The 13,196-nt window shown below is 42.4% G+C and overlaps 1 protein-coding gene across 1 annotated transcript in view; it reads left to right on the top strand.

Moving 5' to 3' along the window:
* The window catches only part of LOC126183901 (ubiquinone biosynthesis monooxygenase COQ6, mitochondrial), a 30,354-nt gene extending 17,233 nt beyond the window's left edge, over positions 1-13,121 (top strand). Inside the window, exons 3-4 of the mRNA XM_049926275.1 lie at positions 9,265-9,522; positions 13,095-13,121. Coding sequence (XP_049782232.1) covers positions 9,265-9,522; positions 13,095-13,121 — 285 coding nt within the window. The remainder of the gene's footprint in view (positions 1-9,264; positions 9,523-13,094) is intronic.
* The last annotated feature ends 75 nt before the right edge of the window (positions 13,122-13,196 follow it).

Genomic DNA, 13,196 nt, shown 5'->3' with positions numbered 1-13,196 from the left:
GAGCACGGATTAGGTCAAAGAAACTAACAGTCACATGAATCTCACCTGCCTAAGACGGGCACATGGGTCAAAGCAATCAGATAGATCATGTATTTTATGATTTTTGAAAAGAATTTAACTCAGGACCTCACTAACACTTATTAACAAAAATAAGATCATACTGATTATCAAACAAAATTTGTCACTATGTTGAGAATTTTTTGGAGGGGAAAATGCTATGTGTGATATCTTGGATGGAGAGTTATCAGAGATGTAGAACTAACTCATCTTTGTTGTGGTCTGGCAATTGAATGATAACAATATTTGTTATGAAGGAACTTTGAAGATACGATTGAACATTTTTTCTCTCTGTTTGCTGGAGACTATTTTTTGTCTCATTGGCAGCCTGAAAACTAAAATTAGCTATTTTTTTATGGAGATACTATGATAAAAAAAGTTGAGGCTTCTCACATTACCTGAGGAAGTACTTGTCATGACATATTAGTGCATAACTGTTCTCCGACCTTGTGTTGCGACATGTTCAGTCTAAATTAGTCAATCAGTGGCAGTGGATGAGCAGTTTAAAACTGTCCTTTTCTTGCACTCTCCTGGAAAATGCCCCGTACAAGGTGTTATATTGAAGATGTAAGAATTGTGCTGCAAATTTGTGTACCTAACCAGATATGTTGAGTTAGTTATGATCACTTCCTAGATAGTTTGTTGTTTGTTGAGTTTACACATATCTGCATTCATTTCTTCATCTGCTCAAAACATTTCTGCTCATAAATTTTTATGATGCTGCACAGGAACCATACCATCCTTTCCATCCAGCAGAGCACACAAACAAGGCTACAGTAAACTGCTCGCCCACTACCACTGATGTGATCATCATTTTTTAAAACTTGTAGCACTGCTACAACAAATAATACTAGCAGCCATGCCATGTTTGTGGTGAGACTGTATAGCTGTGATATTTCTGACACTGCAATGTGGTAGGCAGGCAGGCAGGCAGGCAGGCATGTTTCAGTTAACATATGCTTTTTATATACATATGTTCTGTGCTGGCCATAGCAGCCAGATGCCGGACACAGTAGTGTGTGTGTGTGTGTGTGTGTGTGTGTGGGCGCGCACGCGCGCTACTTCAGAAGAGGCCTTTTGGCCGAAAGCTAAAATGTATAGCAGTTTGTTTCTTGTGCCTGCCTGCTACAGGTGAGCAGCAATCTATCCTTTTCACAATACTGATTTGATACTCTTTGATACTCCACACCTGTTGCACTGTTAGCACTGTTTCTCAAAAAGCTTCCTGATTTATTTTAATATCGAAGATGCTCTCTATTGTGTGTTATTATGTTAGCTGCATACTTTCTTAAAGATTGAATGTCAGTGGAACTTGAGCCTCAGAGTTTCTCTGTATGTTTAATGGTCAAATTGAGTAGCATCTCTGTTAGAGATGAAGTAACTACTTTCTGGTCCTTTTTACTTAAAATATAGGCTTTTCTTCTTATATATGTAGCTCTTTCTGTCTTCATCACCAGTGTTACCTCAATTGCATTGTCATCGTTGTGTGAAAACATCCTCGCATAGGTAGGGTTTGTTTAGCACAAAGAACTGAATGCATTTTCTTAGTAGATAGGGGCGTTATTAATCTATTACAGGTAATTTTGAGAGAAAGCCTTTATTATGTTTTCACAATTTTTTTTTTTGTTTCTTAGACCTCATATTAATTTTCATCGTGTTATGAGATGGTAAATATCTCAAAATATCATGCCATTACTTGAGAATGTAGGAGTTGTTCCAGGAAGTAATGTAAATGTAGTAGAAAACATTTTATTCAAGATCTTGTTAAAGCTATTACAGATGTTTGAAAGACTTTGAAGTAACCCTTGTTGGCATCCACACATTTTTTTTCCAGTGACTTTGGCATGCACTGTACACTTCTTGCAAGGTGTTGACAAGAATCTCATTTAGAATCTTCCACAAGACAGTTTGCGTACTTCGGTGGCCACAAAATATGGGTTCCTTTCAGGCCTGATTTGACCACCTGGAACATGAAAAACTATCGGAGCCAGATCAGGCATGTAAGGAGTTACAGGAATTACAGAGCAGTGTTGTGAACTTGTTCTCAGCAAGGAATTCCTGGATGCAAAGAGAGCCTTGGCTGTGACCTCCTTTTTCTTACTATCTTGAACACATCTACATACTATATGACCTGTGCTATAATTCACTCACTAAGTCAGGGCTCAGTGTTTAAAGGGTCCTGAACATGAAACATATTTTTGTTACTTTTGTTGGCTTATGGCAGTCCAGAGCGGGCCTCTGGGCCCTCCGTAAATAGCTTCAGCCACCTACAAACTTGAAAATTCATCGAAATGGGCTCTGCATTGACTTGCTGAATCAGGTGGTAGATGTTGGCAAGAATTTTGTGAGTATAGTACAAACTTAATCATGTACTGTTGTTCGAGTGTTGATTCCATTGCATGTTGTGACTCATGCACTGTCTTTAAGTTAATGGAAACGGCTATTCTTATGCTCCCAGAGCTCAGAGCAGACCAAGATAGGCAATATTGAGAAGCACCAATTAATTTGACTGGTCAAAATGTGCTGAGAAAAATTGGAGCACCATGAAAAAAAAAAAAAAAAATTACCAGTACATCACTTTATGGAGATACCTTATACATGTATAGAATAACATAGTGATAATATCCAAGACTTAGTTGGGAAACATTTCATGTTGATAAATACTTACCCTCATTCTTGACTTTTGTATGCAGTACTGCAAATTCTCCATTTGTAGATTTGCTATGAGCATAATAGACCAGCAGTTCTCACTCACCTGACATCCTCTTTGCTGAAGGTGTTAGAACTTCAAGTTTAACACATATATTTCGGAACGACACAACAACACATATAAGTCACAGAGTAAGTTGACAAGTAAGACATGTGTACACGTTAGCATTCGAATGAGCACTGAGTCCCAGTCTAGCGGCCGCTTCTCGGCTGGCCGCTTAGGTGGCGCAGCTGCTGCATGGCTGGCAGACAGCGCCGCACGTAGAGGACGCGCGTAATTGCGCAGCAGCACTTTGAATGATCGGCGAGTCACAACACTTTTCCCCCCTTTGAAATTGTTGCACTGGTCTTGATGGAGGTGTCCTGGAGATGGCTAACGTCCATAGGCGTTGTTTGACTCGCCCTTAAGTCTCGAGGAGGAGGCTTCCCGTATGGACGGAAGTGTCCCCGATGATAACGGGTCGAGATGACAGGAGACGTAGGGGTCGAATCTGCTGGGGCCCCATGCACCAATCTGCCCGTTGCAGCAAGTCCAGTTGATATGACAGGAGAGTTGTGAGTATTGAGAGATGCCAAGATCCCGAGCGTCAGGTAGAGCCAAAGGTGGTGTGGCGGCATTCGGAACAGGCGTTGCTGGCACCCGAGGCCGAAGCTGGTCCGAATGACGCACTGCAACACCCGTGTCCGTCTGGATTTCATACAGGCGTCTGCCACGGTGTCTTAAGATGCGGCCGGGCTCCATTTTGGCCGCCTGCCATATCCCCATACCCAGACGAGGTCGTCAGTGGTGAACCGGCCAAGTGAAGGCACCCGCGGCCGTGAGGTGGGAGGCCGCAGAAGATGAAGAAGCGTGCGGGGCTGTCGGCCATGTAAGAGCTCAGCCGGGCTGTGGTCGCCCATGGGGGTGAAATGGTAAGACACCAGAAACTGGAGAAGCGCATCATCAGCAGCAGAAGAAGTCAGAAGTTTCCGCATCTGAGCCTTAAATGTGCGGACCAGTCGTTCAGCCTCACTGTTGGATTGTGGATGGAACGGCGGGCTGTGTCATGCGTAACGCCGTGACGAGCACAAAAATCCGCCAATTCGGAAGAGGCAAATTGCGGACCATTATCAGTAACAAGAGTAGAGGGGAGGCCTTCCAAAGAAAAAATGCGGGCGAGAGCACTGGTGGTTGCCGCGGTGGTAGGTGACGTGCAACGTACAATGAAAGGAAAGTTAGAGTAGGCGTCAATTACGAGGAGTCAATAAGTACCTAAAAAGGGTCCCGCAAAGTCAGCATGAATGCGCTCCCAGGGCTTCTCAGGCGAAAGCCACGGTGACAAAGATGACTTCGGGGCAGCGGCCTGTGACGCACAAGGGCCGCAGGCAGCGACCATGTGTGCTATTTCAGAGTCTATGCCAGGCCAGTACACATGACGGCACGCCAGAGATTTTGTGCAAGACACACCCCAATGTCCTTGGTGAAGGAGGCGCAAGACCGAAGCACGCAAAGACGCAGGTACCACAACACGTGGCGAAGCATTGTCAGTGGAGAGCAGGATAACACCATCCCGAGCCGTGAGGCGGTAGCGCAAAGTGTAGTAGTTCCGCAACGAATCAGAAGTCTTAGTGGACGGGCGATCTGGCCAACCCTTCTGAATACAGCGTAAAACCTGGGAGAGGGTAGGGTCAGAACCCGTTGCAGCCACCAGCCTGTCCCCAGTGATGGGGAACCCGTCCACAACCCGCTGCTCGGCAACATCCAGGTGGAAACACAAAAGTTTGTCCCTATCGAATGCCTGATCAGGACCCATGGGAAGGCGAGACAGAGCATCAGCATTCGCTTGTTGAGCTGTTGGCCGGAAATGAATCTCATAATTGAAACGGGACAAGTAAAGAGCCCAACACTGGAGGCGGTGTGCAGCCTTGTCGGGAAGTGACGTTGATGGATGAAACAAGGAAACAAGTGGTTTGTGATCCGTAACAGGATGAAATTTTGAGCCATAGAGAAAAACACCAAACTTATGAAGAGCATAAATGATGGCCAAAGCTTCTTTCTCAATTTGAGAATACTTTTGTTGGGCATCCGTGAGCGTTTTGGAGGCATAAGCAATGGGTTGTTCCGAACCGTCAGAAAAATGGTGCGCAAGGACGGCACCAACTCCATATTGAGAGGCGTCTGGGGCAAGAACAAGATGTTGGCCAGGTCGATAAGTAGCCAGGCACGGGGCCTGTTTCAGCATAGTCTTCAATTTCTGGAAAGCCGCTTCACATGACGCGGACCAGTGAAAAGGCACGTTTTTATGCAACAGGCGATGCAACGGCTGAGCCACCAAAGCTGCAGACGGTAAAAACTTGTGATAGTATGCTATTTTCCCCAAGAAGGCCTGCAGTTCCTTAACAGATGTAGGGCGAGGAAGGGCATCGATCGCAGCGACAGTTTGTTGAAGCGGGCGAATACCATCCCGACAGAGTTGAAACCCCAAGTACGTGATAGATGCCTGAAAAAATTGTGATTTCTGAAGATTACACTTAAGACCGGCAGTCTGTAAGACATGAAAAAGTGTGTGGAGATTTTGAAGATGTTCTTCAGTGGTGGAGCCAGTGACAACAATGTCATCCATGTAATTGATACACCCAGGGACAGGGAGCAATAATTGTTCCAAGAATCGCTGAAAGAGAGCAGGGGTGCTAGCAATCCCGAATGGCAAACGTTGGTATTGATAGAGGCCGAAAGGCGTGTTAAGGACCAGAAACTGCCGGGAAGCAGCGTCGAGAGGAAGTTGATGATAAGCTTCCGACAGGTCAATTTTAGAAAAATACTGGCCTCCAGCAAGTTTAGTGAACAGTTCTTCAGGCCGGGGCATAGGGTAAGTGTCGATGAGGCATTGAGCATTTACAGTGGCTTTGAAATCGCCACAGAGACGAATATCACCATTGGGCTTAGCAATTACAACGACAGGAGAGGACCACTCACTGGAAGTGACAGGAAGCAAGACCCCTGAAGCAGTGAGACGATCCAACTCCCATTTTACCTGATCACGAAGGGCCACAGGAGTGGGCTGAGCCAGAAAAAACTTAGGCCGAGCAGTGGGTTTGAGCATGATATGAGCTTCAAAGTCGTTTGCACGGCCTAACCCAGGAGAAAAAAGGGACGAAAATGTCGTCCACAAGGAATCCAGTTGAGCATAAGGAATAGCATCAGAGACAATATTGACAGAGTCATCTATGGAGAATCCAAAAACGCGAAAGGCATCGAAACCAAAAAGATTTTCTGTGTTGCTCTGATCGATCACAAATATGGGAACAGTGCAAATGACGGATTTGTAAGATACCTCAGCATTAAACTGTCCCAAGAGAGAAATCTTCTGTTTATTGTACGTCCGTAATTACCGAGTGACAGGGGACAGGAGTGGAGAACCCAGCTGAAGATACGTCTGAGAATTAATTATAGTGGCAGCAGAACCGGTATCCACTTGCATGCGAACATCTCGACCAAGGATTTGGACAGTGAGGAATAACTTCCCCGAAAGGGAAGTAGTGCAATTGACAGGCAACACAGAATCAGAAGCAGCATCATGTTCATGAACATCATGTATGCGGTCGGATTTGCAAACGGAAGACACATGACCTTTCTTTTTGCAATTGTGACACACAGCCCAATGTTGGGGACAATCCTCGCGTGTATGTTTCATAAAACACCGCGGACATGAAGGAATTTGCCGGGGGTTTTGCTGCAGTTTCTTAGCGGGTTGTTCACGGCTAGGCCGAGGCTGCGCGTGGGAGCGCACTGCGGCCACGTCGGCCGGCGGGGACGCGCCGCATGCGTCGTCAACAGCGCACAGAGGTTGTATTTCCCCGACATCACCCCACACCTCTATTTGCACCCCAGCGGCGCGAGAAATTTCAAAAGACTGCGCAATGGAGAGAACTTCATCTAGAGTCGGATTCGCCAACTGAAGGGCACGTTGCCGAACTTCTTTGTCAGGCGCCGACCGAATAATAGCATCTCGTACCATGGAATCGGCATAGGATTCTTTGTGAACGTCAGTAACAAATTGACACTTTCAACTGAGGCCATGAAGTTCAGCAGCCCAAGCGCGATAGGATTGATTTGGTTGTTTTTGACAACGATAAAAGGCAACACGAGAGGCTACCACATGCGTTTGCTTTTGAAAATAGACAGACAGAAGTGAGCACATTTCAGCAAAGGACAAAGACGCAGGATCCTTCAAAGGAGCCAATTGTGACAACAACCGATACATTTGAGGTGAAATCCAGGAAAGGAGCAGAGACTTACATGGTTGTTCGTCCGTGACATGAAATGCCAAGAAGTGCTGTCGAAGACGTTTTTCATAATCAGACCAGTCTTCCGCCATCTCGTGGTAAGGAGGAAAAGGAGGTATAGCCAATGACGAGAAACGCCCCGCATTTGACGCCGCGACGAAATCGCGAATTGCCGCTGTTAGAAGCGTTTGCTGTTCAAGGAGATTTTGCAATAGTTGCTCGACAGTAGCCATGGAACCCTGTGAGTCAATGGTGAAAAGGAAAAAATCCACTACCTCGTCGCCAATTGTTAGAACTTCAAGTTTAACACATATATTTCGGAACGACACAACAACAAATATTAGTCACAGAGTAAGTTGACAAGTAAGACGTGTACACGTTAGCATTTGAATGAGCACTGAGTCCCAGTCTAGCGGCCGCTGCTCGGCTGGCCGCTTAGGTGGCGCAGCTGGTGCATGGCTGGCAGAAAGCGCCGCACGTAGAGGACCCGCGTAATTGCGCGGCGACACTTTGAATGATCGGCGAGTCACAACAGAAGGCAACGGAAACTGCTGAGGTGACAGAAAGACTTCTCATTGCTTGATAATCTGTAGCAGTAATATTATATGATTGATCTAACTGCTTTTGTGGTGTGGGAGTTGAAGCAAATTTCCACTTCATTATATCACCAGGAAAGCTCATCTGAATAATTCCAGAAAGTCTGAGGCCTTCCTTGTTGGCTTGTTAAAGTGATGGCATCTAAAGCCTGTCAATTTTGAAGTCTTTATGGCAGGTTTCATTGCTGTATGTGCAATACGTTTCATGGTTAGTGCACTTGACCATCTGAGTTCTTTGTCTATACAGTATTGTTCCAAATTCTAGTAAATCATGCTGAGATTGTGGCTGCTTATCTTCTTTATTCTGTTTACATGCTATAGATTTTTATAATGTAAGGCATAAGAAATATAGACATACAAAATGGCAAAAACGTTCTTGTATCTTTGCAAAATTGTTTGATATTAGAGGTCTTTTCCTATGGAAAATGTTACTACTTCCTTATAATCTCTGAAACAAACCTTTCATGATACAGTGCACTTATAACAAGGGCTTGGAACCAAAAGATCATTATAAAATAAATAAATAAATACTCTTCAAAAAGTAACTCCAAATCAATACTAAAATTTTGACAAACTAACTGGTTCATTTAAAAAGCATAGTTCTTTTGACTTATGTACAGTAAATGTAGACTGCAAAATATTAGATGTTGCTGCTCATTTATTTCATCACCACCACCACCACCACCACCACCACAACCACCACCACCACCATCACTATCACCATCATCATCATTATTATCTTTTTATACTAACAATCACATGGATTGATGTATTTGTAGATTCAGTGTTAGATTAAAAAAAAACTAAAGGTTTGGGGTTCAGTTACTGGCAAGTTTAACAATTTGCCTGTGACAGTTAATTTTACTTTCCTAGAGATGTGTTGTGTATTTGTAAAGTGCCAGGTTGCAAAGTTGTTCAGGTTCCATATGCTGTAGGTATTCCTGTAATTGGGTGGGGAAGTTAGTTCGGAGGTTGAAGGGTGAAGAGCGTGACACATCCAGTATAACCATGCCCAGTGGAACCATTGTGAAGATCAAACAAACTCTGTAACTGTTTTTTTTTTTAGAATTATTTGCTTAAATTGCATCTGATGGTTCTTGATATATGTCCTAGTCATTAAGTTGCTTTGTAACATTTTGACTTTGCCCACAAATGCAGTTGGTGCTGATGCAGTATACTTAAAATTTGATGTATATTGACTTAAAATAAGTAATGTGTTGTGCCTATTCTGACTGTTCACTGTTGATTCATTTTCCTACAATTGCCATCCAGATGTTATTGTATTTCAGGCTAATATCACCTCATGAAGAAGTTGGTTATAGAGAAATATGGCATTCTACCTCTTTTGTTGCAATATTTTATTTTTCCTCTGCATATTTCTGAGTGGTTGATTTTCATAATTGTTTTTTGCATGAGTTACGATTTCCCATATGTTCTAAATTTCCATTTTCTGTCTAGAAATGTGAAGTCAGTGGTATTAATATTGACTCAAGTAGAACAAATCATTTTGGATTCCTGTGATTGAATACAGCGTTTTACTTTTTGGAATGATTCTATTTTGTCTCTGCTACTTGTGTTTCCATTTATTTATCATGTTAAAACTAGAAAGTTTTATATTTCATCTTTCTATTCTTAGGTTTGGGATGCTCTGTCAGATGCAATGATAACATTCAACAATGATGGGATGGCAGAAGAGATTGCATACATAGTTGAAAATGACCTTTTAGTAGACTCAGTTAGTAAATGTCTGGAAGAAAGAACCTCCAATGTTGAAGTCATCTATGAAGCAAAAGTTAAAAATTGCAAATTACCATCAAGTGATGTTTTATCTGGTGCACATGACCTTGCACAGATTGAAATGGAAGATGGTACTTCTTACAGCTGCAGATTACTGGTGAGTCACAGCAATCTTTTATTTCATTGCTGATTTCACTTAAATAAACAATACTGTGAGTGAAGACCACTACTTACCTTGCATAGGAATATTTAACAGTTCAGAAAACTGATTAACTTATGATTTATTTGTCTATCCAATGCTCAATGTTTCATCTATATGACGAGTGACTGAAGTGGTTGGGACCCTGAACTTGCATTCAGGAGCAGAGTCAACTCCCTATCTCTCCATTCACATTTAAGTTTTATGTGGTTTCCTTAAGTTACTTCAGTAAAATACCAGAATGGCTCCTTTAAAAAGGTCCTATGCAATTTCCTATCTGGGCCTTGTCTGATCTAAGATTGAACTCCATCTCAAGTGAAGTCTCTGTCAACATGACATTAATCCCTTACTTTACTTTACTTTCATTTCCTTTCATTTCATTTCATTTCCTTTCCTTTCCTTTCCTTTCCTTTCCTTTCCTTTCCATTCCTTCCTTCCTCTACACAGATGGTGTTGTCTTTACACATAACATTAATTTTATATGATATTTTGCATTTTGAGTAAGCAGTATGGAATGGAGATATTTCAGTGTTGAAAGTTACATATTAGGTATTGGAAATGTATGAAATAAATTTATGATAGTACTTCCCACCAAATACCCAGGGGTTTGTAAAGTGAAGGGGGATGACTGCTATCAGCTCAGCGGGACATTAAGCGGTATCAGCAGCAACGAGCGAAAATGTGTACTGGACCGGGATTCGAACCCGGGATCTCCTGCTGGCTAAGCAGGTGCAGTAACCACTGCGCCATCCAGGACGCAGCTTTATTGCAACTGCACAGACTATCTCAGTACACTTCACAGTTGATCCACACTCCCACTGAGTGCCACCTATCTGCAGTCGCCATTGATATTACTTAGTGTCCTGCTGCAGCTGATAGCAGTCATTGCTCTTCAGTTTACCCCCCCCCCCCCCCCCCCCCTGCAAACACAGAGGTTTGTCTAGCTAGCAGCTCAGAAGAATGTGTCATTCCTGTTCACTCCACAACAGCCCCGAAAATATTGTCTTACCCATAAACTTCATTTTTGGTCTTCTGTTGCACTCTTCTTTTGTAGTGAAACTTGCAAGTGAGAAATGGGTGAAAGTAGTTCACCATTGGCAATGTTTTAACTGAATAAAATGGTGTACAAAAATGAAAAAACACATTTCAATAGTTGCATGCACAGTTTCAGTATTAAGAAATTACTGGTGCCACGTAGCACACACAAATGAAAAATTTGAAGAGACCAGATGATTTAACATATTTATATATCCTGAAACTCTTGAATTCAGTCTGCACTTGAGAACATGTGTTTAGAACAGTACTTAGTATTCTGTCTACAGGACATAAGAATGTGGCAGCAAGTTGACTGTGCATTCTGATCACATTCATTCTTCTCAGCTGCAGACCAGAACAAAAGGCACTTTTTCCATGAAGATACTAAGTGCAGGTAGTCAGTGTCTTTACCACCCAAAAAACTATGGGGAGCCATATCACCACATGGTGTTAGTCTGACAAACTGCTGTTCTTCTGATATGCACAAGATAGAGTTTTGTGTTTTCATAAGCTGCAATTTACTTTGGAAGCTTCATAGAAATCTTGAAGAGTACACCAAATACAGACCAAAGGAAAGTGCTTCAGAGCCTGATTACAGTCTAGACTTATATTGCAGCTGAATTTTGGTTAAACTTTCCATAACTCTACATAACTTTGGTGGACTATAGCATTTTTAATACCTTGCGTAATGGATGAATTTCATTGTCTTCTGTTATTGCATTTGCCATCGGTTCTTGCACTGCTATTGTCTTTACAGCTCTTTTAGCAATTGGATATTTATGAAACAGTAACTGAGAAAATTAGAATTTTGCAGCGTATGTACCTTATAAGGAAAATTCTGAAAAAGGTAAACAATAAAGGTTTTTCGCACTTCCAGCAGCATCAAGTGGTTTAAAATCCATGAGCTTTCAGCCGAATACTTGCGAGCTAACATCACATAGATGTTCAGGCTCACATGGGGTTCCTCTTCTTCTAAATGTTTTGGCTCAAACTCGTCTGGGGGTTGAAACACATGTGTCATATTACGTGCCCCTTTGGTTAAATTGTCTGGCTGAGGGCAAGTTTGCGAAATACAAAGTTAACATAACATATAATAACAATAATAATAATATCGGGAACTAAATTAACAAACCATAAATTATGAAGGCCACACAGTTGCAATTTGGTTAGAATAATGTTTATTCAGAAAGAAAACTAATAGCAAAAGTGGTCATATTTAGAATTACTATTACACTCGAGTGCATATCCATTTGACACAATTCGATCATTCACAAACTCATCGCGAAACACAATACTCCACTTCGATATTTACACGAGAAGTCAGAGTTCACTCCAGGTGTGTGGCTGCTCACCGCTCAGAGACTAAGTCCCGCAATACCACACAACGCGAAGACTCCAAGGAGGACTCAAAGAAGTATGCGGTCTTGACATTCTGTGGCTCAATAACAGGAAAGATAAGCCGGCTCCTAAAGAGGAATAAAATTGATTTGGTCTTCAGGGCCCCAGCAAAAATTCGACAACTTTTGAGGTCTGTGAAAGATGATGTAGGCCTCATAATGCCAGGAGTATGTAAAATACCATGTGGATGTGCACGGTTCTATATTGGACAGACTGTGCGTACTGTTGAACAGTGCTGTGTAGAACACGAGAGATGTTTACATCTACAGTACCCAGAGAAATCAGCGGTAGCAGAGCATGCATTAGAAAAAGGCCATCATACTGCTTTCTACGAGACATCTATTATCACACGGACTAACAGTTTTTGGGATAGCATAAAAAAATAAGGCATTGAAATAAAAACTTGTGACAGCATGCTCAATAAAGACGGCGGCCTGCAGCTAAGCACAGCGTGGGACCCGGCCATTGGAAGGCTGAAGCAGGCGAGGAAGCTGCACAACGCAAACATTACCATATATGGTGCTGGAGTGGGTACCAGTGACGTTATGGGAGGGAGCACGGCTATATAAGGACGGCAGCAGCAACCAGAAGACAGTCACCATTTCACAGTGGCTGAGGAGTACTCAGCAGAGATATTGTGGATTTTAAACCACTTGACGTGGCTGGAAGCCTGAACCTTTATTAGTACATATCGCCGTGAAACTATGCACTCCTATAAACATAAACAAATAAACTGTGAGAGATTGTTCAGAATGTGATTTAAATGTGTGAAAACTGCACCGTCTTTAAAAGTGAAAATAAATTCTCTTTAGGTAGTGATTTTAGCTCACCCTATTTTAAAGGTTAATGATAGCAACTGTTAAAAGGAAAGTTTAATTGTGGAGTAACTGACAGCACTCTTATGTGTACATTCAAATAAATTAACTGACATGCCTTCATTTCATTTCCATACAAATGTTGCACTTCACTTAAATTTCACTCACCTGAGACATGTATCAAGACCTGTTACAATTCTGATGGGAAAGATGAGGCCAAGGCACTGGTGAAACATCCTGACAGCCTGAATGCCAAAAATTCTGTATAAAATTTGTTTTCAGGCTGGTCATTATGACAATGCATTGTAGATACGAACTGACTGTGCAGTTAAGGAACTATGCACTTAACACATTTCTCCAGGCCCTTGACTTTTCTACTTCTAG

The sequence above is a fragment of the Schistocerca cancellata genome, chromosome 1 (assembly GCF_023864275.1).
Source record: "Schistocerca cancellata isolate TAMUIC-IGC-003103 chromosome 1, iqSchCanc2.1, whole genome shotgun sequence".
In the NCBI taxonomy this organism is placed as follows: Eukaryota; Metazoa; Arthropoda; class Insecta; order Orthoptera; family Acrididae; genus Schistocerca; species Schistocerca cancellata.
This window is presented reverse-complemented; position numbering and strand designations above follow the sequence as displayed.